The sequence below is a fragment of the Drosophila willistoni genome (genome assembly GCF_018902025.1).
Source record: "Drosophila willistoni isolate 14030-0811.24 chromosome 2L unlocalized genomic scaffold, UCI_dwil_1.1 Seg168, whole genome shotgun sequence".
Taxonomy (NCBI): domain Eukaryota; kingdom Metazoa; phylum Arthropoda; class Insecta; order Diptera; family Drosophilidae; genus Drosophila; species Drosophila willistoni.
The window spans coordinates 14,963,385-14,989,842 of NW_025814047.1; the positions used below are offsets into that span (position 1 = coordinate 14,963,385).

Sequence of the window (26,458 nt, forward strand, 5' to 3'; positions counted from 1 at the left end):
CCCAATAGGGATACTGATGACCGCATCATAGCAGAAGAGGCTTGTTATGGCGGGAGTCGTATGGGTAAAAGAATCTGAAGACCTAACCATAGCAGAAGAGGCTTGTTAAGGCGGTAGTCGTATGGGTAAAAGGATCTGTAGACCGCATCATAGCAGAAGAGACTTGTTATGGCGGGGGTCGTATGAATAAAATGATTTGTAGATCGCCTTCTCCGAAATAATAAGTGAAAAGGGCATTAAGTAAAAGTGCTTGTAAATAAAAAGAATTAATAAGTTAAGGTCTAAAGTTAAAAGTGTTAATAATCATGAGTGATCAAAATAAGAGTGTTGTTCAAAAGGACGCCTCGACATACATATGTCGCATATCAAGCCGAAGCCTACTGGGTAGACTTATTGACAAGTGTAGCCCTGGCATTTACCTTTGCTGCGGCTACAGAATGACAATTGGAATGTAGCATGGAATGCGTCGAATTCGTGAGCTGCATCGATTCTTTTTTGATTCGGTGCTGAGTGTTCGCTGATCACGGAAAAGTTGTGTTATAAGATAGTTGGTAAAAGACTTAACAATGTTGTAATATTAAGAGGCATAGGAGAAAATGTTGTAAAGAGTCATTTATAAATTTGAGTATTTAATTTGGAGGTTCTTTCCATTTTGTAATGGATAATCATTTAAAACATGATAAAACAGGCCGTGAAATACAACAAAGTGGTTTAGGTCTTACCATGGTCTTTAAAATTTTAGATATAGACTAAAATTGTGAATGTTGTACATGATGATTCTGCAACTAAAGTCTTGATGAAGTCTATTGACAAGAATGTGAAAAGTACATGCTAAAAGATATTTTGAGTTAGGTAGCTTCTTAGATGGAATGCCAAAAATATTACAAAGGCGTCTATATGAACTAAGTGAAGGCAAAAAGCAAACTGTAAGAACTAAAATGCAACAGATAAAAGAAGCGCAAGTAAATCGTTCAAGCAGTTCTCCATTCGCAAGTCCAACGTTAATATAGAGGAATGCAACTTTTTACAACCCGAAATAGAGCATTTGGGGTAGATATAAGATATATAAAGGGTGGAGAAATTTAACCGTAGCCTAGAAAAATAGAAGCACTGTCTGCTTTAAATCAATCAGTTTCAGTGGCACAATTAAGGCAATTTTAAAAACTAGTATCTTACTTTAGAAAGCTCGTTTCCCGCTATTCTGAGCAAATGAAACCATTATATAAATTAACTTACAAAAACAGTAGCTTTATTTGGAATTATACAAGCACTGACCTGTGAACCGATATTGAGGATATTTGACCACAACGACCAATTGAACTTCATACCGACGCGAGTGCAAATGGCTAGAATATATGGCTATGGCTGGTAGAATATTACAGTATATGTACTACTGCAGCAGAATCCAAATATCATTCTTATGAATTGGAAACTCTAGCTGTTTACAATGCTGTGAAAAATTTCCGCCAATAGCTACATGATAAAAAATGTATAGTGTACACTGATTGTAATTCGCTAAAAGCTAGTCGAACAAAAATAGAACTAACGAACAAAAATAGAATTGATTTTGATGTGGAGTACAGGAAGCATGTTAAATTACAGATGGAAATTTGATTTCTGCACTTTAGTTGACGATAGTCCTGTCGACTATGTGAATAACAAACTCAATAAAAAACTTCATATAAACAGCTTGTGTAAGGAAAGTTTACATATTCTTCCTTTTTTGGGGATTCTTTGGGTAAAAAAATTGCTGCAGCGCTCTTTGGCACTACCAATTTCATATACCCTTGCAAAAGGGGTATATTAATTTTAGTCCGAAGTGCGCAACGCATAGAAGGAAGCATCTCCGACTATATACCTAATATTTATATACATACATATATGTAGGAAATGAAGTGTCAGGCGGGCATAATTATGGCAATCGTGCAGTATCTAGTGAGCGAGACAGAACTACACGCAGCGGCCGTACCTATCTGGCCGACTCACTCATTGGCAAATAAAGAGAAGCCGTGATTCAAAAAGCACTCGCAATCGTACTCTCGCCTCGATCACATCGCGCACCCAAATTATCACTAAGGCCATTTAAATAATATAAAATATATGTATTCTTAACACAAAGAAACATTGTTCATAATATAAGACTAAATAAGGAAATCACATCCTTTAATAATATTGAAATAAATAAACCGGGATAAAGTAAAATCCCACAAACTGGGAGCTCAACCGAGATTTCTGGCCCAAGACAATAAGTGAAATTTGTGTGTGTGTGTGAAGTTCGCAAGTGAACAGAAAATTGTTAAAATTGCATGCATTAACGTGTAGTACATATACGAAATCAAGGTTGTTGGCGAACGAATTTCACAAGAAGCAACCACTACAAGTTCAGAAAGAAGTGGAAGTTGGTGTGACTGTACGAGAGGCGATGAGTGGACGGTGAGCGGTCGGACGACGCAAGTAGAGCGTCAAGAAGAATTTTAGCGCCGTTAGGCAAAAAAGTCGGCGACTGAGTTGAGAACGGCTCGAGAACGGTGGTGACTCGAGAGGAATAGAGAGAGCAGACAGCAGACATGAAGTTGACGATAACCAGTGTTTACTGTGGAGGCAGACAGCGGACACGAAGTTGATGATAATTACGGGCACGAAGTTGATGATAACCAGTGTTCATTGTGGAAGCAGACAGACGTAGAGAGCAGACAGAGAGCACGAAGTTGATGATAACTAATGTTCACTGTGGAAGCGGAAAACCAAAAGAGAGCAGAGAGCGGACAACACAAACCGTTACGAGAAGCAGACAGCGGGCACGAAGTTGATGATAATTAGTGTTCACTGTGGAAGCAGACAGACGGAGAGAGCAGACAGCGGGCACGAAGTTGATGATAAGTTGTTGGACAACACAAACCGTTACAAGAAGCAGACACGAAGTTGAGATAATTGGTGTGGAAACAGACAACAGACGAGTGAAAAACAGTCAAGTAAGTTGCGACAGCAGAGTGAGTGGTAACAGAGAGCGAACCGAACATCTATAAGAAGGCTGAGTGAGTTGCTACAGCGGTATTGAGTGGCTCCATAGAGCAGGACGACTATGGTTGGGTGAGCTGTTTAATTATTGTCTTCAGTGTGAGTTACTTTGCTTGCACGACGAAACCAGACCGGTGGCAGAAATATTGACGAAATTGATGCGAGCTGCAGAGAGCACATTTCTAAGAATCGTCTGAATTTAACCATAACCTACCACAATTTAACCTGCATTAACATAGTGTGTAAACCTTGCTAAGTCTTAACAAATTTGATTGATTGATACTAACTATACATTAATATAGCAAACTTGTTAAGCAATAATGGATCGAGGTGAGATTCTAACTTTGCGTTTTGAGGAGTTACGCATTAAATTGAGAGAGTTAGGGCTAGAGACTACAGGCCTTAAAGCAAAGCTGCAATCGCGTCTACTCGCTCATTACGATCTAATAGAAGCTGAGAACAATTCGAGAAGTACCGAACACAGATGGGCAAAGGTCATGGTTCACACTAAAAGATGTGGAGGCGTTTCCGAGTTTTGCGGTTTAGGCTCGATTGATGTTGTACAATGGACTAGGGAGCTAGAAGAATGCGCTTTAATCGTACAGTGGAGTCAGTTACAGCTTTTTGAGTATGCAAAACAATTGTTAAAGGGAGCTGCATTGTCGTTTATACGTAGTAAGAGAGATATTTTTAGTTGGGAGTCCCTGAAAGTTTGAAAAACGAATTCAGAGTAAAGGTTTCATCAGCCGAAGTTCATAGAAGACTAAGCAATCAACAGTTGAAGTGAGGTGAGAATTTGTATGAGTTTTTGTATTCGTTAACGGAAATCGCAAAGCCGATCGATTTGGATGAAGAAAGTTAAATCGAGTATTTCGTAGAAGGTATAACAGTATAAACATGAGAGCAAATATAGCATTATTGTATCAAGCCAGAACAGTGGATGCGTTGAAAGTACAAATAGAGACCTACTTAAAATCCTATGAACCTAGGAAGTCGTCAAAGAAAACAACATTGGAGTCATCTCTTCACAAGCAAGCAATAATAGAGAGAAAAGTTGGATAACAAAAGGTGATGTTTTAAGTGTGGTGATCCTTCACACATCATGAGAGACTGTAACAAGAAAACGTTTACTTGTTTTAAATGGGGCAAAACAGGCCATCGCTCATTTGAATGTAAGGGAAAAGATACCACCAAAGTTGAAAGCAGCAATGTTGTAGATGATAAATTGGTAAAAGCATCAGGTAAATTTACTGAGCACAAGCACAAAGCAGAGAGAACAACAAAACCACTAGCACTGATGGTATGATAGGCTGCTCCAAAAAGCTGTTTAGAGTTGAAAGAAGTAACTTATAAGACGATTAAGTTCAACGATCTATTTCATACAGGAGCAAATTTGAGTCTCATACGTAAAAGCGTGTTTGTCGAATTGGAATGAAGTCATTAACAGGATATTCGAAGAGCCTTACAGGCATTGGTGGAAGTCATGTGATGACGTTTGGTAGTTTTAGCATAAGTTTCAAGATAGATGGCATTGAGAGGGAAGTCGAGTTTCATATCGTTCCTGATAAAGACATGGCATATGAGGCAATTTTGGATAGAACCATATTAGATCACATCGATTTGGTTGTTACAAAGAAAGCTACAAAGTTTGTGAGCATCAAGAGTAAAGAATTACTGCGTAACGCGAATAAATCTTGTGCTGAGTTGTTTAAGGAATTTGAAAGTATGTGTATGCACTGTGCAGAACAAAATAAAGTGGAAATCAAGAGTGACTTGTCACATATCAGTGCAGAAATCGCTAGTGAAGTCAAGAAGTTGATTAAAACTTACAAACCTATTAGAAATACAAACACTCCTATAGAAATGAAGATTGTACTGATGAGTTGCCAGTTTATCAGCATCCAAGGCGTCTTTCAGAGTCTGATCAGAAAATTGTTGATAGTACAGTACAAGAATGGTTGGAGGAGAAGATAATAAGGTCAAGTTTTTCCGAATATGCTTCGCCTGTTGTACTTGTAACAAAGACGAATGGGAAAAAGCGTCTGTGCTGCGATTACAGAAAGCTAAATGAGAAAGTGGTCCGAGCTAATTTTCCAATGCCACAGATGGATACCGTATTAGAAAAACTTCAAAGTGCGTTACTTTACACGACTCTAGATCTAACAAACGGGTTTTTCCATGTTCCTGTTGAGGAAAAATATCAGAAGTACACAGCATTCGTAACTCAAAATGGTCTGTATGAATTCCTATATGTACCATTCGGAATTTCCAACTCGTCAGCAGTTTTTACAAGATTTATAATGGCAGAATAGCTTCTGCTCTCTGACGTGACGGTCGTGTTGTTGCATAGCTCTTGAGTTTTTATTAATATTTATTGTTTTCTCTCAATTTTTAATTGTGCTTAGTATGTTTACTTTTTCGCTGGTGTTGTTTGCTTGACACCCTTGTATTTTATTTCCATAATTCGCCAAATTAAATAATTTAAACAGTTTCTTCTGTTTCGTGATTAGTGTTTGGTGCATTTAATTTTTTTTCTTTTTATTTTTCTCTCTTGTCATTGTATCTGCAGTTGCTCCCCTCATCGCCCCCATCATACCATCAGTGCTAGTGGTTTCGTTGTTCTCTCTGCTTTGTGCTTGTGCTCAGCTTCTCTCCCTAATCACTTTTGTAAGGCCGCCTCTCAAAGCTCGGCTTATAACTGTTGTTGCACTCTCTCTTATGCTGTGCACTCTAGCTGTTCTCTTTGTTTTATTTGTAATTATTGATTTCTTATCGATAATTATCTTTGTGCTGTGTATTTAAATTTTTCTATTTATTCTTATATATATAAATTTATTTATTTTTTTTTTTTTTTGCCTTGTGTTTCTTTTGGCTTTATAATGGCTTGTTGTCTACCTACTTGCAAGCATTCTGATCGTTTTGATGATCAGTATAGAGCAATATCTTGTTGGCTCTGCGATAATCTTATTCACTTAAAATGTGCTGGCCTCAATGGCCGCGACTACGACAAATTTTCTGGTTTGTCTGTGTCTAAGCCTGAGCTTGGCTTAATGCGCTGGACTTGCCCATCTTGTGCCAGCCAGCAGCTTGATTTTAGCCGTATGTATAGGGATCTTCGTTTAAAGTTTCTTTTTTTAAACAAACTGGCCAAACAGCTGTCTAACGAGTGTGAATCTAGCGTACATTTATTGTCGCAATTCACGTTTGTTCCACCTTCTAAGAAGTTGCCCAAGAAATGTACCCTTGAGTTGCCTCGTAAGCAGTCGCCAGCACTCTCTATTACATCTTCTACCATTTTACTTTCGCCTGCACCATCTTCTTGTCCCTATTAATGAACTTCTTTTCAGATTGAAGTACCCAGCACAACTCTTACCAATTACAGGATCTTGCTGGCTCTTAATCACTTGTGGATTCCAATGCTCCTTCGCTTTCGCTGACTGTAGTGCCTCAACGCAAACAATTATTTATCTCTAGGCTTGCTCGGATACTTCTCAGTCGTCTGTGGCAGCTTACATTGGTAATATATGTAAGGTATGGTAAAAGTTTAAGTTTTCTAGGCCTCGCGAAATTTCTTCTTTCAAAATTACATTACCAAATGTGTACTTCTCAGCTATGGTTGACCCTAATTATTGTCTAGAGGCCCTAGTTGTACACGAGTTTGCGACCAATTAGCGCTCCCGTCCGTTGCCTGTTCACCTTCCTAAATCATCTTCTGCTTCTAAAAACTAATAACGTGTAGACTTTCCATTCATTATCAAAATATAAGAGGACTTCTTATCAAGCTCTCGAACCTGTTCTGTGATAGCCAAACCTTTTCGGCTGACATATTAGCTTTCTCTGAAACTTGGCTTAACTCCTCTGTTTTGGATAATGAAATTCTTTCTAATAACTTTATTTCTTATAGGCTTGATCATGTTGGTCGTCGTGGCAGTGGAGTACTAATTGCTCTCAACTTGAATGTTTTCAAGTGTTATGCCGCTTGATCTACCCTTAGGTGTTGAGTTTATTTACGTCGAAGTTACATGTTCCAACTTTAGCTAATATATTTCTTGTTCATATATTCCTCCAGCTTCTGATAAGGTCATGATATCATATGCACCATGCCGATGCTTTGCAAACTATTTTTAATCGTCTTAAAGATCGAGATTTCCTTATAGTTTAGGTGAACTTGCCTAATATTTCTTGGCTTGTTGATGATAATCTATCTTTCTTAATTCCTTCATCTCAACATGTTTTTCTTGATAGCCTACTTGAATGTCCGCTATATCAGTTGAATTCTTTCCTTAACTCTTCTAAAAGAATCCTTGATCTTGTTTTTGTCTGTGATCCCACTGTTAGTGCTGTATCCCGAACACAGCCCTCAGTGAAACCTGAAGATCCCTATCACCCTACCATTGAACTTACTATTTCTTACAATTCCGTTACTAATTCATTTAATAACATCGCAAATTCTCGACGTAGATGTTTTCGTACAACAAATTTCAATCTTCTTAATAGCCTTATTTTCTCTTTTCATTGGTCATTTCTATTTGAGTGCTGCGATATAGATTGTGCAGTGAAGTTTTTCTACTCTAAACACTCAATGCTGCAATAATTATGTCGTTCGCTGTAAGGTTGAATTTGATAAGAACCCCAAAAGATTTTACAACGAAGGGGTAGCAAATCGGATGTTTCTAACTACCGTGGCATTGCCAAACTTTCGGCAATACCAAAGCTGTTTGAGTAAATTATTACGTCTTCCCTTCAACACCTATCCAGATCCACTATTTCTCCTTGTCAGCATGGCTTCATGAAAGGACGATCGTCGCTTACCAACCTTTTAGAATTGACTACCCTTGTACACCATGGCTTCCGTAAAAAGTGTCAAACTGATGTTATTTATACTGACTAGTAAGGCTTTCGATACGGTTGATCATTCTATGCTTCTCGCGAAACTTAACATAATGGGTTTTTCCCCAAAACTATTGGCTTTGTTAAAGTCGTATCTTATTGGCAGAACCCAAAAGGTGTCTTTTCGTTCCTCGATATCTAAAACTGTTCGAGTTACGTCAGGTGTACCCCCTGCAATATGATGTTCACCAGCGTAGTATTGAATCGGTACAGAAGCAATTCCTTAAGTTTGCGTTACGCGGTCTTAATTGGGACCCGAGTCTTCGCCTACCTTCTTATTCTAGCAGACTTCTTCTTATTAATCTTCCTTCACTTTACAACCGTAGGCTCTTTTTGGCTTTCTCTTTCTCCATAAACTAGTCAACGGCGAAGTCACTTCTACTAATTTACTAGATACGCTGTATTTTTGTGTTCCCTCACGTCGGACCAGAAACTTTTTTCCTATTCACCTTAGTAGATGTCTGACTAACTACTCTTCATGAACCTTTTCGTGTTCTTTGCCAATCTTTTAACAACCTTTCTCACCTAATTTCTCCTCATCTTTCTGTCACTTCTCTTCGCGCTATACTTTTTAATCATCTACAGCGAAACCAATAATAATATTCTGGACTTGGATTGGTTGCAACTCACTCCACCGGGTCGGGGATGTTTAGTTGTGTATATAGCTAAGCTATCTTTTTCAATTAATTACTATCTGTCTTTAGCTTAAGCTTTTTCGTCGACTGCTGTGTTAGTTGACGTAAATAAATAAATAAATAAATAAATAAATAATGAGAGAATCAGTGAAGAATGGAGATGCAGTGGTGTATATGGACGATATAATTATACCAAGTGTTAGCGTGAATAATGGTAATGGAATAATGGACTTAAAAGGGTGTTGAGAATAGCTGCGGAAAATGGGTTAAAAATAAACTGGGAGCAATGTCAGATACTGCAGAGTAAAGTACATTTTTGGGCTATATAGTTGAAAATGGAAGTATTAAGCCAAGTAAGGAAAAGAGTGATGCCGCTTCAAGATTCCCCATCCCACATGACAAGAAGTCAGTTCAACGATTTTTAGCAAATAAAGAGAAGTGTTGATTTAAAAACCACTCGCAATCGTACTCTCGCCTCGATCACATCGCACACCCAAATTTAACACTAAGGCCATTATAATAATAATAAAAATATGTATTCTTAACAGAAAGAAGCATTGTTTATAAAATAAGACTAAATAAGGAAATCACATCCTTAAATAATATCAAAATAAATAAACCGGGACAAGTAAAATCCCACATATATACTCTTGATCAGCACGACGAGACGAGTTCAAGTAGCCATGTCCATCATTCTGGATCAGCGCAAACTCCTACACCGTAAGAGCTACAGAGTTGCAATGTAGGCTTGTATGTACTGCATAGTTTGTATATCTCGGATTCAGCCGGATCGGACCCTTATATCATATAGCTCCCATACAATTCGCAAACTCACGAACAGTGACTTTTCTCAATACCTTCATTATTTTGTTAGTTTTTGCCATGAAAATAAATAAATGAGTTTATTATATATATATATATAAGCTAAAATCACAACCTTTGTGCACGGAGACAAAATTTTACTTATTATATGTAGACTAGGACTAGACTAGATGAGCAGAAAGGGTTTTTTTTTTTTTAAATTTTTGAATTTGAAAATAAAACGACAATTTGTTTAAAATTATCGCAATTAAATTCGGCACAAAGTTCACTTTCCTTAATTTTCCTGCGGATTCATTGGTTGTAATACTTGGTGTTGCTCTTTCAAAGTCAACAATTTAAAAAATTTTTGCGAAGATAGTACTAATCTGGGGCAATTTCTTTTATATAATTAATAGACATTTGACGTAACAATGGTAATTTCTTTTATATAATTTATAGATATATAACATTGGTAAAATCTTCAACTCTTTATATATATGAAAATTTCAACCATGGTGGTTCTTGGCTATACAGACAACCTTCTTACTTTTGTGGTGATGACCACGATGCTGTTATAGGATCATCCAAGTAAAACAAATTTAAAGCACTTCTAAAAGCTAAAAGACATCCCTTGGCAAGAACCAAGCGATATATAAAAACGATGAGTCAAGTAGTTTTTGCGCTAGGGTGGTCACTAACTTCAAAAATACCATTCGTTTTGACTTTGAAATGCTGATACAACAACATGACATTTTTTTTTTTTAATTTTATATTATCCTATATATATTTCTGATTTTTAATGCGTCTAGTATCGTTACCCTCTATTAACTTTGTTAAGTTAAGATATTTCTTACCTGTGGAAATTCTTCATATTTTTTTCCCACGCACGTTTTTTTTACAGCGTCCTTAAATTCTTGATTTGAAATTTTCCCATCCTGTAAAAGTAATAAAGATTATTTAAAATTAGACAGTTTTTTAAAATATACATTTTTTGACACCCTCGCAAAAATTTTAAAACTATTAATTAATTTAAAACAGAAAGATCATATAAAGTATATATGTATATTTTTGATCAACAAGACTAGACGAGTTTATATAGATATTTCCATCCGTACATCTGGATCAAAGTCAGAAGTGTGTAACTCTGAAAAGGGAACCCATTAAGGTATATATATTCCTGATCAGCATGAAAGGGTGAGTTGATATGTCCGTCAGTCCGTCATTCGGTGTATTCGAGTAGAGGTTTATTAGAGACTAAACTTATGCATAAGAATATTCGCTGCAGCGCAGGCAGCGAGAAAAAGAATGTAAAGCAGAAATGAATAAATGTCCGTTACAATTCACAGATCGAATCATTCGAGAATAATAAGAAAGAGATAGACATACTGCGGCGCTTATATACATATTTTAACACTCCTTCTCAACGCGAAGTCTATCTTATACAAAAATTATTTTAATCCCAACATTTCTGTAAGCTTTACATGTTTGACCTTACATAAGTTCTTTGTTAATATATCTGAGGTCATACTATCTGTGGGAATGTATTTGATATCTATTACATTTTCTTTATACATTTCCCTTACAAAATGATATTTTATTTCAATGTGCTTGCTACGTGAATGAAATTTAGCATCTTTAGCAAGACATGGTGCGCTCTGGTTGTCACCATAAATTAGCAGCTTCGCCATCGGCCCGAATCCCATCTCGTTGATCAGCTTTCTGATGTATATCGCTTCTTTGGCTGCTGTAGAAAGTGCTACGTACTCGGCCTCCGTGCTACTGAGGGCAACCAGATTTTGCTTCTTTGATTCCCATGACACCGCCGCTCCAGCAATAAGGAATGACCAACCGGTGAACGACTTTCGATCGTTGGAATCGCCAGCCGAGACCGGATCAACAAAACAGTGGATAGGAACACCAGTTTTGCTATAATGAAGTCTCACATCTGAGGTACCTCTTAGATATCTCAATACCCTCTTGGCTGCAATTTCATGTTCCTTGTGCGGATCTGCATTTCTCTGCGCCAATTTAGCCACAGAATGTATTATATCTGGTTGTGTAGTCAACGCCAAATACAATAACGAACCAATGAGTGATTGATAGCGTGTCTTGTCCACCTGACCGCAATCATCGCTATCGCACTTCGTCTGGAACCCAACTTCTAGAGGAGTCGCGTTCGGCTTGCAGTCCTGCATACCATATTCATGCAACAAGCCTTTGATGTACTGCTTGTGGCCTATGGAGACATTGCCAGTCTTGCCATCTCGCTCGATTTCCATCCCCAAAAAATGATGGAGTTCACCGCCGTCGACCACATCAAATTCGTTTGATATGAGCTGCTTTATGTAGGCCACATCGTCATTTCTGGTACATGCAAGTATAAAATCGTCAACATATACAACAATAATACATTAATACCCATTGACTTTGCTCGTGTATATACTCGGTTCGCTTGCACACGGAACGAAACCAATCTTCAAAAGAACGCTATCCAGCTTTTGGTTCCACTCACGCCCACTCTGTTTCAAGCCGTACAACGATTTATGTAGCATGAGTACACGCTTGGGATGATCAGCATCGACAAAACCTTCAGGTTGTCGCATATAAACGTCATCTTGTAGCTCACTATTGAGGTATGCTGCAGAGACATCCATCTGGTGCAAGTGCATCTCGTGCTCCACCGCCAACACAATCACCAGTCTGATTGATGAATAACGTGCAACCGGGGAAAAGGTTTCCTAGTAGTTAATTCCATATTGTTGACCACACCCTTTCGCGACCAATCTTGCCTTGAAACGCTGAACTTTTCCGCTCTCATCTCGTTTGCTGGTAAAAATCCATTTACAACCGATAAACTTTTTGTTTGCAGGAAGATCAACCAAACTCCATGTCTTAATATTTTCTAGGTTGTCATACTCCTTCTGCATTGCTGATTTCAAGTTTTCCGACTGCTCTGACTTATAAATGCCTCATTTATACAGGTAGGAACAATAACGTCTTTCGCATCTAGTACATTGAGCATATTGTACTCTCCTCGTGGACGACCAGCACGCCCAGTGCGAACAATCTTTGGTCTCCCTGGATCTCTTCGGGTATATGGTTGCTTCTCCTCAGCATTTTCTTCGTCACCTCTTTGCTCATCAACAATTGGAATTTGCTGCTCCACAGAATTTTCTTTGATTTCATCATTATCCTCGCAATCAAGTTTTTCACTTGGCTGAAAGATTACCACATCTGACTCACATGATGATTCTCGACCGTGCTCCAACTCTTTCATGAACTTATGCTCCAAAAACACGACATCTCGGGATACTACTACGGTCCTTTAGACAGGGTTGTAAAGACGATAAGCCTGGGCAGTCTCGGAGTAACCTACCAAAATATGCTGCTTCCCTTTCGCTGAAAACTTGTTGTAAAGACGATAAGCCTTGGCAGTCTCGGAGTAACCTACCAAAATATGCTGCTAACCTTTCGCTGAAAACTTGTTCTTATGAGTTTTATCTAATACAATAGCTTTAATACCAAATACTTTAAGATGAGAACGCTCGGCTTTTTCCCATACCAAACCTCGTATGGAGTATTGTCAGGCAAAGTTGCAGTTTCTGCTCTGTTCCGTAAATATGCAGCCGTCACTATCGCCTCGCCCCAAAAAGATTCGCCAATTTCAGCATGCACTATCATGCTTCGCGCCATCTCCACCAAGGTTCTATTGGCGCGCTCCGCCACACCATTTTGTTGTGGAGTGTGGGGAACAGTGAGTTGTCTTTTTATTCCATGACTCGATAAGAACTGTTCAAATACATCGCTCAGGTACTCACGACCGTTGTCGCTTCGTATTGCTTTTATACGCTTACCCGTCTAATTTTCTGCTAACATTTTGAAATCTTTGAATTTCTGGAAAATATCGCTCTTATTCTTTAACGTGTATACCGATACATAACGTGATTTATCGTCTATGAAAGTTGCAAAATAGCGCGGACCACCTTGTGACGCTGTACGCATAGATCCACAAATGTCTGTATGAATCAAGCCCAACAATTCCTTTGACCGACTTTCCGAAAACTTCGGAAACTTCTTAACGCAAATTTTACTTTTTGCACACGTTTCACATACAAGGTCATTTGTACTACACACTCTAGCATTGAGACCATAGACCATATCCTGCTTAATCATTTTATTCAAACCATCGAAATTTAAATGTTCGAATCGATCATGCCATTTCACCATCACTTAAACTTGCCAACAAAATTATAACGAGCATTTCATCAGGCACTTGCATAGCTCCTGAGTTTTTATTAATATTTATTGTTTTTTCTCAATTTTTAATTGTGCTTAATTTGTTTACACTTCCGCTGGTGTTGTTCGCTTGACTCCCTTGTGTTTTATTTCCATAATTCGCCAAATTAATCAGTTTAAACAGTTTTTTCTTTTTCGTGATTAGTGTTTGGTGCATTTACATATTTTTTTTTCTTTTTTTTTTTCTCTTTCGTCATTGCTTCTGCAGTTGCTCCCCTTATCGCCCCCATCATACCATCAGTGCTAGTGGCTTTGTTGTTCTCTCTGCTTTGTGCTTGTGCTTAGCTTCTCTCCCGCGTAATCACTTTTGTAAGGCCGCCTCTCAAAGCTCGGCTTATAACTGTTCTTGCACTCTCTGTTGTGCTGTGCACTCTAGCTGTCTCTTTGTTTTATTTGTAATTATTGATTATTTATCAATAATTATCTTTGTGCTGTGAATTTAATTTTTCTATATATTCTTATATATATATAATTTTTTTTGCCTTTCTTTCGGCTTTTCAATGGCTTGTTGTCTACCTAATTGCAAACATTCTGATCGTTTTGATGATCAGTATAGAGCAATATCTTGTTGGCTCTGCGATAATCTTATTCACTTAAAATGTGCTGGCCTCAATGGCCGCGACTACGACAAATTTTCTGGTTTGTCTGTGTCTAAGCCTGAGCTTGGCTTAATGCGCTGGACTTGCCCATCTTGTGCCAGCCAGCAGCTTGATTTTAGCCGTATGTATAGGGATCTTCGTTTAAGGTTTCTTTCTTTAAACAAACTGGCCAAACAGCTGTCTAACGAGTGTGACACTAGCGTACATTTATTGTCGCAATTCAAATTTGTTCCACCTTCTGAGAAATTGCACAAGAAATGTACCCTTGAGTTGCCTCGTAAGCAGTCGCCAGCTCTCTCTATTACTTCCTCTCCGATTTTACTTTCGCCTACACCATCTTCTTGTCCCTCTTTATGCTCTTATTTTCAGATTGAAGTACCCATTACAAGCCCTGGTGTACCTCAATATATCCCTCTCGGGAACTCTGATCAATCACAGGATCATGCCGGCTCTCAATCACTTGCGGATCCCAATGCTCCTCCGCCTCCACTAACTGTAGTGCCTCATCGCAAACAATTATTTATTTCTAGGCTTGCTCCAGATACTTCTGAGTCGTCTGTGGCAGCTTACATTGGTAATATTTGCCCTGCTAAGGTTTTAATTCAAAAGTTTAAGTTTTCTAGGCCTCGCGAAATCTCCTCTTTTAAAATTACAGTACCAAATGAGTACTTCTCAGCTATGGTTGATCCTAATTTTTGGCCAGAGGGCCTAGTTGTACACGAGTTTGCGCCCAATAAGCGCTCTCGTCCGTTGCCTGTCCACCTTCCTACTTTATCTTCTGCTTCAAAAAACTAATAACGTCTAGTCTTTGCATTCATTATCAAAACGTAAGAGGACTTCTTACCAAGCTGTCGAACCTTTTCTGTGATAGCCAAACCTTTTCAGCTGACATATTAGCTTTCTCTGAAACTTGGCTTAACTCCTCTGTTTTAGATAATGAAATTCTTTCTAATAATTTTATTTCTTATAGGCTTGATCGTGTTGGTCGTCGTGGCGGTGGAGTACTCATTGCTGTAAACTCGAATCTGTCTTCAAGTGTGGTGCCGATTGATCTCCCCTTAGGTGTTGAGTTTATTTGCGTCGAAGTTACATGTTCTAACTTTAGCCTATATATCTCTTGTTCTTATATTCCTCCAGCTTCTGATATCATGATCTACGTGCACCATGCTGATGCTTTACGAACTATTTTTGGTCGTCTTAAAGATCGTGATGTTCTTATAGTTTTAGGTGATTTTAACTTGCCTAATATTTCTTGGCTTGTTGATGATAATCTATCTTTCTTAATTCCTTCATCTCAACATGTTTTTCTTGATAGCCTACTTGAATGTCCACTATATCAGTTGAATTCTTTCCTTAACTGTTTTAAAGAATCCTTGATCTTGTTTTTGTCTCTGATCCCACTGTTAGTGCTGTATCGCAAACACAGCCACTAGTGAAACCTGAAGATCCTTATCATCCTACCATTGAAGTTACTATTTCTTACAATTTCGTTACTAATAACATCTCAAATTCTCGTCGTAGATGTTTTCGAAAAACAAATTTCAATCTTCTTAACAGCCTTATTTTTTCTTTTGATTGGTCGTTTCTATTTGAGTGCTGCGATATAGATTGTGCAGTGAAGTTTTTCTATTCTGCTCTTAATTCTCTAATTGATAAATGCGTTCCTTATGTGAATGTCTCTACCGTCTCCAGCTCGCCAGTCTGGTTCACACGTAGGCTCTCTAATCTTCGTAACATTAAATCGAGATATTTTAAAAGATTTAAAAAAACTGGTTCGCGACTTGACTATGCAAATTATTGTATAGCCAAATCTCAATTTTGTCTTTTAAATACTCAATGCTACAACAATTATCTCGTTCGATGTAAGGCTGAATTTTATAATAACCCCAAAAGATTTTACAACTTTGTCAATTCCAAAAGACGCTCTAATGTCCTACCTTCCACCTTCAGACTTAACGACCAGTCTGCTAATAATGATTCAGATATTGCAGATCTGTTTGCTAAATTTTTTCAGTCGACATATTCTACTACTGTTTCGGATCCCACACCCTATCCCTTTTCAATCCCACATTTAAATTGTATGTTTTTTCCCAGTATTACTGAAGACTGTATTCTCTCTAGCTTGTCATCTATGAAGTCTTCCTTCGTTCCCGGGCCTGATGATATACCTAGTTGCATCCTTAAAATGTGTTCTAGACTTGTAGATTTCCTGATATTTGGAAGGAGTCATTTATTATTCCGCTTTTTAAAAAGGGTAGCAAATCGGATGTTTCCAACTACCGTGGCATTGCCAAACTTTCGGCAATACCTAAACTGTTTGAGAAAATTATTACGTCTTCTCTTCAACATCTATCCAAATCCACAATTTCTCCTTGTCAGCATGGTTTCATGAAAGGTCGTTCGTCGCTTACCAACCTTTTAGAATTGACTACCCTTGTACACCATGGCTTCCGTAAAAAGTGTCAAACTGATGTTATTTATACTGACTTCAGTAAGGCTTTTGATACGGTTGATCATTCTTTGCTTCTCGCGAAACTTAACATCATGGGTTTTTCACCAAAATTATTGGGTTGGTTAAAGTCGTATCTTATTGGCAGAACCCAAAAGGTGTCTTTTCGTTCCTCGATATCTAAAACTGTTCGAGTTACGTCAGGTGTACCCCAAGGCATTCATCTGGGCCCACTATTATTTACATTGTTTATAAATGATTTGCCTTTGGCCTTGGCTCATTCACGCGTGCTCATGTTTGCGGATGACGTCAAGATTTGTTATTCCTATAATGATCCTTCTTTCCAACAGTACTTGCAATCAGATCTCGATGCGTTCTGTGATTGGTGCCACGTTAATAAATTACACCTTAATGCCTCTAAGTGTTCTTTTATGACTTTCAGTCGTTTGTCTCCGCTCCTAGCTCATTACTCTATTAAGTCTGTTCTGTTAGATTGTGTTCCATCATTCAAAGACTTAGGCGTTATGTTTGACCCTAAACTTTCATTTAATGTTCATATTTCTTCAATTGTCAACAGAGCAAGCAGCCTTCTCGGCTTCATTAAACGTTGGGCCAAAGAATTTGATGATCCCTATGTAACAAAGGTTTTATACACTTCGTTAGTTCGCCCTACTCTAGAATATTGCTCGCCAGTGTGGAACCCGCAATATGATGTTCACCAGCGTAGTATTGAATCGATACAGAAGCAATTCCTTAAGTTTGCGCTACGCGGTCTAAATTGGGACCCGGGTCTTCGCCTACCTTCTTATTCTGACAGACTTCTTCTTATTAATCTTCCTTCACTTTATAACCGTAGGCTTGTTTTTGGCATTCTCTTTCTCCATAAACTAGTCAACGGCGAAGTCATTTCTACCAATTTACTAGATACGCTGTATTTTTGTGTTCCCTCACGTCGGACCAGAAACTTTTTTCCTATTCACCTTAGTAGATGTCTGACTAACTACTCTCTTCACGAACTGTTCTTTGCCAATCTTTTAACAACCTTTCTCACCTTATCTCTCCTCATCTTTCTGTCACTTCTCTTCGCGCTATACTTTTTAATCATCTACAGCGAAACCAATGAAAATATTCTGGACTTGGATTGGCTGCAACTCATCCCTGGCCACATTGGCTGTGAATCGGGGCATAGCTGGCACCTTGTGCAAATAAAACACCTCCACCGGGCCGGGGATGTTTAGTTGTGTATAAAGCTAAGCTACCTTCTTCATTTAATTACTATCTGTCTTTAGCTTAAGCTTTTTCGTCGACTGCTGTGTTAGTTGTAAATAAATAAATAAATAAATAAATAAATAAATTTCATTTAACTTTTCTACGACATTAGAAAAACACGACATCTCGGGATACTACTACGGTCCTTTAGACAGGGTTGTAAAGACGATAAGCCTGGGCAGTCTCGGAGTAACCTACCAAAATATGCTGCTTCCCTTTCGCTGAAAACTTGTTGTAAAGACGATAAGCCTTGGCAGTCTCGGAGTAACCTACCAAAATATGCTGCTAACCTTTCGCTGAAAACTTGTTCTTATGAGTTTTATCTAATACAATAGCTTTAATACCAAATACTTTAAGATGAGAACGCTCGGCTTTTTCCCATACCAAACCTCGTATGGAGTATTGTCAGGCAAAGTTGCAGTTTCTGCTCTGTTCCGTAAATATGCAGCCGTCACTATCGCCTCGCCCCAAAAAGATTCGCCAATTTCAGCATGCACTATCATGCTTCGCGCCATCTCCACCAAGGTTCTATTGGCGCGCTCCGCCACACCATTTTGTTGTGGAGTGTGGGGAACAGTGAGTTGTCTTTTTATTCCATGACTCGATAAGAACTGTTCAAATACATCGCTCAGGTACTCACGACCGTTGTCGCTTCGTATTGCTTTTATACGCTTACCCGTCTAATTTTCTGCTAACATTTTGAAATCTTTGAATTTCTGGAAAATATCGCTCTTATTCTTTAACGTGTATACCGATACATAACGTGATTTATCGTCTATGAAAGTTGCAAAATAGCGCGGACCACCTTGTGACGCTGTACGCATAGATCCACAAATGTCTGTATGAATCAAGCCCAACAATTCCTTTGACCGACTTTCCGAAAACTTCGGAAACTTCTTAACGCAAATTTTACTTTTTGCACACGTTTCACATACAAGGTCATTTGTACTACACACTCTAGCATTGAGACCATAGACCATATCCTGCTTAATCATTTTATTCAAACCATCGAAATTTAAATGTCCGAATCGATCATGCCATTTCACCATCACTTAAACTTGCCAACAAAATTATAACGAGCATTTCATCAGGCACTTGCATAGCTCCTGAGTTTTTATTAATATTTATTGTTTTTTCTCAATTTTTAATTGTGCTTAATTTGTTTACACTTCCGCTGGTGTTGTTCGCTTGACTCCCTTGTGTTTTATTTCCATAATTCGCCAAATTAATCAGTTTAAACAGTTTTTTCTTTTTCGTGATTAGTGTTTGGTGCATTTACATATTTTTTTTTCTTTTTTTTTTTTCTCTTTCGTCATTGCTTCTGCAGTTGCTCCCCTTATCGCCCCCATCATACCATCAGTGCTAGTGGCTTTGTTGTTCTCTCTGCTTTGTGCTTGTGCTTAGCTTCTCTCCCGCGTAATCACTTTTGTAAGGCCGCCTCTCAAAGCTCGGCTTATAACTGTTCTTGCACTCTCTGTTGTGCTGTGCACTCTAGCTGTCTCTTTGATTTATTTGTAATTATTGATTATTTATCAATAATTATCTTTGTGCTGTGAATTTAATTTTTCTATATATTCTTATATATATATAATTTTTTTTGCCTTTCTTTCGGCTTTTCAATGGCTTGTTGTCTACCTAATTGCAAACATTCTGATCGTTTTGATGATCAGTATAGAGCAATATCTTGTTGGCTCTGCGATAATCTTATTCACTTAAAATGTGCTGGCCTCAATGGCCGCGACTACGACAAATTTTCTGGTTTGTCTGTGTCTAAGCCTGAGCTTGGCTTAATGCGCTGGACTTGCCCATCTTGTGCCAGCCAGCAGCTTGATTTTAGCCGTATGTATAGGGATCTTCGTTTAAGGTTTCTTTCTTTAAACAAACTGGCCAAACAGCTGTCTAACGAGTGTGACACTAGCGTACATTTATTGTCGCAATTCAAATTTGTTCCACCTTCTGAGAAATTGCACAAGAAATGTACCCTTGAGTTGCCTCGTAAGCAGTCGCCAGCTCTCTCTATTACTTCCTCTCCGATTTTACTTTCGCCTACACCATCTTCTTGTCCCTCTTTATGCTCTTATTTTCAGATTGAAGTACCCATTACAAGCCCTGGTGTACCTCAATATATTCCTCACGGGAACTCTGATCAATCACAGGATCATGCCGGCTCTCAATCACTTGCGGATCCCAATGCTCCTCCGCCTCCACTAACTGTAGTGCCTCATCGCAAACAATTATTTATTTCTAGGCTTGCTCCAGATACTTCTGAGTCGTCTGTGGCAGCTTACATTGGTAATATTTGCCCTGCTAAGGTTTTAATTCAAAAGTTTAAGTTTTCTAGGCCTCGCGAAATCTCCTCTTTTAAAATTACAGTACCAAATGAGTACTTCTCAGCTATGGTTGATCCTAATTTTTGGCCAGAGGGCCTAGTTGTACACGAGTTTGCGCCCAATAAGCGCTCTCGTCCGTTGCCTGTCCACCTTCCTACTTTATCTTCTGCTTCAAAAAACTAATAACGTCTAGTCTTTGCATTCATTATCAAAACGTAAGAGGACTTCTTACCAAGCTGTCGAACCTTTTCTGTGATAGCCAAACCTTTTCAGCTGACATATTAGCTTTCTCTGAAACTTGGCTTAACTCCTCTGTTTTAGATAATGAAATTCTTTCTAATAATTTTATTTCTTATAGGCTTGATCGTGTTGGTCGTCGTGGCGGTGGAGTACTCATTGCTGTAAACTCGAATCTGTCTTCAAGTGTGGTGCCGATTGATCTCCCCTTAGGTGTTGAGTTTATTTGCGTCGAAGTTACATGTTCTAACTTTAGCCTATATATCTCTTGTTCTTATATTCCTCCAGCTTCTGACATCATGATCTACGTGCACCATGCTGATGCTTTACGAACTATTTTTGGTCGTCTTAAAGATCGTGATGTTCTTATAGTTTTAGGTGATTTTAACTTGCCTAATATTTCTTGGCTTGTTGATGATAATCTATCTTTCTTAATTCCTTCATCTCAACATGTTTTTCTTGATAGCCTACTTGAATGTCCACTATATCAGTTGAATTCTTTCCTTAACTGTTTTAAAGAATCCTTGATCTTGTTTTTGTCTCTGATCCCACTGTTAGTGCTGTATCGCAAACACAGCCACTAGTGAAACCTGAAGATCCTTATCATCCTACCATTGAAGTTACTATTTCTTACAATTTCGTTACTAATAACATCTCAAATTCTCGTCGTAGATGTTTTCGTAAAACAAATTTCAATCTTCTTAACAGCCTTATTTTTTCTTTTGATTGGTCGTTTCTATTTGAGTGCTGCGATATAGATTGTGCAGTGAAGTTTTTCTATTCTGCTCTTAATTCTCTAATTGATAAATGCGTTCCTTATGTGAATGTCTCTACCGTCTCCAGCTCGCCAGTCTGGTTCACACGTAGGCTCTCTAATCTTCGTAACATTAAATCGAGATATTTTAAAAGATTTAAAAAAACTGGTTCGCGACTTGACTATGCAAATTATTGTATAGCCAAATCTCAATTTTGTCTTTTAAATACTCAATGCTACAACAATTATCTCGTTCGCTGTAAGGCTGAATTTTATAATAACCCCAAAAGATTTTACAACTTTGTCAATTCCAAAAGACGCTCTAATGTCCTACCTTCCACCTTCAGACTTAACGACCAGTCTGTTTGCTAAATTTTTTCAGTCGACATATTCTACTACTGTTTCGGATCCCACACCCTATCCCTTTTCAATCCCACATTTAAATTGTATGTTTTTTCCCAGTATTACTGAAGACTGTATTCTCTCTAGCTTGTCATCTATGAAGTCTTCCTTCGTTCCCGGGCCTGATGATATACCTAGTTGCATCCTTAAAATGTGTTCTAGACTTGTAGATTTCCTGATATTTGGAAGGAGTCATTTATTATTCCGCTTTTTAAAAAGGGTAGCAAATCGGATGTTTCCAACTACCGTGGCATTGTCAAACTTTCGGCAATACCTAAACTGTTTGAGAAAATTATTACGTCTTCTCTTCAACATCTATCCAAATCCACAATTTCTCCTTGTCAGCATGGTTTCATGAAAGGTCGTTCGTCGCTTACCAACCTTTTAGAATTGACTACCCTTGTACACCATGGCTTCCGTAAAAAGTGTCAAACTGATGTTATTTATACTGACTTCAGTAAGGCTTTTGATACGGTTGATCATTCTTTGCTTCTCGCGAAACTTAACATCATGGGTTTTTCACCAAAATTATTGGGTTGGTTAAAGTCGTATCTTATTGGCAGAACCCAAAAGGTGTCTTTTCGTTCCTCGATATCTAAAACTGTTCGAGTTACGTCAGGTGTACCCCAAGGCAGTCATCTGGGCCCACTATTATTTACATTGTTTATAAATGATTTGCCTTTGGCCTTGGCTCATTCACGCGTGCTCATGTTTGCGGATGACGTCAAGATTTGTTATTCCTATAATGATCCTTCTTTCCAACAGTACTTGCAATCAGATCTCGATGCGTTCTGTGATTGGTGCCACGTTAATAAATTACACCTTAATGCCTCTAAGTGTTCTTTTATGACTTTCAGTCGTTTGTCTCCGCTCCTAGCTCATTACTCTATTAAGTCTGTTCTGTTAGATTGTGTTCCATCATTCAAAGACTTAGGCGTTATGTTTGACCCTAAACTTTCATTTAATGTTCATATTTCTTCAATTGTCAACAGAGCAAGCAGCCGTCTCGGCTTCATTAAACGTTGGGCCAAAGAATTTGATGATCCCTATGTAACAAAGGTTTTATACACTTCGTTAGTTCGCCCTACTCTAGAATATTGCTCGCCAGTGTGGAACCCGCAATATGATGTTCACCAGCGTAGTATTGAATCGGTACAGAAGCAATTCCTTAAGTTTGCGCTACGCGGTCTAAATTGGGACCCGGGTCTTCGCCTACCTTCTTATTCTGACAGACTTCTTCTTATTAATCTTCCTTCACTTTATAACCGTAGGCTTGTTTTTGGCATTCTCTTTCTCCATAAACTAGTCAACGGCGAAGTCATTTCTACCAATTTACTAGATACGCTGTATTTTTGTGTTCCCTCACGTCGGACCAGAAACTTTTTTCCTATTCACCTTAGTAGATGTCTGACTAACTACTCTCTTCACGAACTGTTCTTTGCCAATCTTTTAACAACCTTTCTCACCTTATCTCTCCTCATCTTTCTGTCACTTCTCTTCGCGCTATACTTTTTAATCATCTACAGCGAAACCAATGAAAATATTCTGGACTTGGATTGGCTGCAACTCATCCCTGGGCACATTGGCTGTGAATCGGGGCATAGCTGGCACCTTGTGCAAATAAAACACCTCCACCGGGCCGGGGATGTTTAGTTGTGTATAAAGCTAAGCTACCTTCTTCATTTAATTACTATCTGTCTTTAGCTTAAGCTTTTTCGTCGACTGCTGTGTTAGTTGTAAATAAATAAATAAATAAATAAATAAATAAATTTCATTTAACTTTTCTACGACATTAGAAAAACACGACATCTCGGGATACTACTACGGTCCTTTAGACAGGGTTGTAAAGACGATAAGCCTGGGCAGTCTCGGAGTAACCTACCAAAATATGCTGCTTCCCTTTCTCTGAAAACTTGTTGTAAAGACGATAAGCCTTGGCAGTCTCGGAGTAACCTACCAAAATATGCTGCTAACCTTTCGCTGAAAACTTGTTCTTATGAGTTTTATCTAATACAATAGCTTTAATACCAAATACTTTAAGATGAGAACGCTCGGCTTTTTCCCATACCAAACCTCGTATGGAGTATTGTCAGGCAAAGTTGCAGTTTCTGCTCTGTTCCGTAAATATGCAGCCGTCACTATCGCCTCGCCCCAAAAAGATTCGCCAATTTCAGCATGCACTATCATGCTTCGCGCCATCTCCACCAAGGTTCTATTGGCGCGCTCCGCCTCACCATTTTGTTGTGGAGTGTGGGGAACAGTGAGTTGTCTTTTTATTCCATGACTCGATAAGAACTGTTCAAATACATCGCTCAGGTACTCACGACCGTTGTCGCTTCGTATTGCTTTTATACGCTTACCCGTCTGATTTTCTGCTAACATTTTGAAATCTTTGAATTTCTGGAAAATATCGCTCTTATTCTTTAACGTGTATACCGATACATAACGTGATTTATCGTCTATGAAAGTTGCAAAATAGCGCGGACCACCTTGTGACGCTGTACGCATAGGTCCACAAATGTCTGTATGAATCAAGCCCAACAATTCCTTTGAGCGACTTTCCGAAAACTTCGGAAACTTCTTAACGCAAATTTTACTTTTTGCACACGTTTCACATACAAGGTCATTTGTACTACACACTCTAGCATTGAGACCATAGACCATATCCTGCTTAATCATTTTATTCAAACTATCGAAATTTAAATGTCCGAATCGATCATGCCATTTCACCATCACTTAAACTTGCCAACAAAATTATAACGAGCATTTCATCAATCACTTGTTCCTGAATTTCATTTAACTTTTCTACGACATTAGAAAAATTATTCAAATGCTCTCGAATACTGTCTGTAGCCAACATTTTAGTATACAGCATTTGCTTAAACAACTGTATTTTTCTAGCCGGACCGGAGGGCATGTGAATCGCGGATAACTTTGCCTATGCTTCGCTCGCGGTTTCACAATGTTTTATACCGTTGATCTGCGACGGACTTACGCACAACAATATACTTGCGAGGTCTTTCTCGTCTTTACTGTCAAACAACTCCTTTTGTTCAGCCGTATCAGACGCCTCTTTTCTTAACCGACCACATGTCACTGACCACAAATCAGAATGAATCAACAGACTTTTCATCTGTACTGACCATACACTATAATTTTCACCATCTAGTTTTTCGATTGAAAATTGTGTACTCATCTTGAACAAATTAGTTAATCACAAACTTTAATTAACAAAACGAATCTCTTACAAGTCTTTTCGACTAACCCGCACAGATTTATTTTCTGTTGCCTGGGCCCATAACCTATTCGAGTAGAGGTTTATTAGAGACAAAACTTATGCATAAGAATATTCGCTGCAGCGCAGGCAGCGAGAAAAAGAATGTAAAGCAGAAATGAAAGAATGTCCGTTACAATTCACAGATCGGATCATTCGAGAATAATAAGAAAGAGATAGACATACTGCGGTGCTTATATACATATTTTAACACGGTGCGTGTGCTAGACCTAAAATAAACACCGATGCTACTATCGATATATCGATGTTTTGTATTTTTTTAAAACATTAATGTCGGGTAATCACTATCGATAATTTTTAGTTTTTCAAGTGAATTGAGTTAAGAAATTTAGAAATAGGACCAAACAATGGACAACTACCTTCAAAGTAAGTTTTTCATTTCGCAATGTGCCTGTATAAAGTGGCTCCATGACATAGCTTGTCAGTCATAAGGCGTTATTCTCTCTTGACTAAGTCCCCCAGAGATGGAGATTTTTTACTATAATTGCACTACGTGGGGCGTTTTGGCATTTTACATTGCAAAAATCATAGCTTCTAAACCAATAAAGCGATTTTTTAAAATTTAAAAAGCATATGATAATGAATACCTTAAGCTTCAAAATGAATGTTTTTCAAGAGTGCTGGGTGTTCGTGGTGCTGTAATATTCAAGGTCAAAATCAGAAAATATTTCCAAGCATGTTTTTTCTTTAAAAATGGAGCGAAACCTGGTTTTTTTCACATACGGAATTTATCATTATTTCAAACGACTATGTAACATTTTTTATACCTTTGCAGAGGGTATTATAAAATTGGTCAGATGTTTGTAACGCACAGAAGGAGACGTTTCCGACCCCATAAAGTATATATATTCTTGATCAGCATGAGAAGCTGAGTTGATATAGCCATGTCCGTCTGTCTGTCCGTCCGTCCGTCCGTCGGTCCGTCTGTGCATATGCGTTTTACTCAGCCGTCTTAAGAGCTATTGGGCTGAAATTTTTTCGGTGTTTTTTATTACCCGGGAAAAATAAAGTATGAAAACCATCAGGATCGGACCACTATATCATATAGTTCTTCTATACACTATATATATCTAATAAACACTAACTACAATAAGTACATTACGAAATAAAATAAACTACAATTAATTTAAAGCAAATAAAACCCGAATCTCTTAAACACTCTGACATCGGTCAATTCATCTACCGCCCACAATATCAGAAGTGGTGAACTTTAACGCAATTCAACATTGAGGCTCACAATTTGCCAACTTTAAAGAAGTGGCTGGAGCTGTTGGACTTGCCTATAACAGGGTCAAAGGCCGAGCTTGTGGCGCGCTTAAACGATGTTCCAGTGGATCGACGAGGAGCTTGTTCCATATCTATTGGAACTGAGACTGTCGTGGAAAGTTCAGAAGACGGAAAGTTCAGAAGACTGTCAGAGACCACAAATGAGAAAGAGGGAGACAACAACACTGATGTCTTGCTGAAAAAATTGTGCGATTTA

At 38.3% G+C, this 26,458-nt stretch overlaps 1 protein-coding gene across 1 annotated transcript in view; it reads right to left on the reverse strand.

Moving 5' to 3' along the window:
- Positions 1-9,850: 9,850 nt before the first annotated feature.
- Positions 9,851-26,458, reverse strand: part of LOC6653165 (sarcoplasmic calcium-binding protein, alpha-B and -A chains) — an 80,759-nt gene continuing 64,151 nt past the window's right edge. Inside the window, exons 3-4 of the mRNA XM_047009667.1 lie at positions 10,199-10,279; positions 9,851-9,913 (exon numbers count right to left, since the gene is read on the reverse strand). Coding sequence (XP_046865623.1) covers positions 9,851-9,913; positions 10,199-10,279 — 144 coding nt within the window. The remainder of the gene's footprint in view (positions 9,914-10,198; positions 10,280-26,458) is intronic.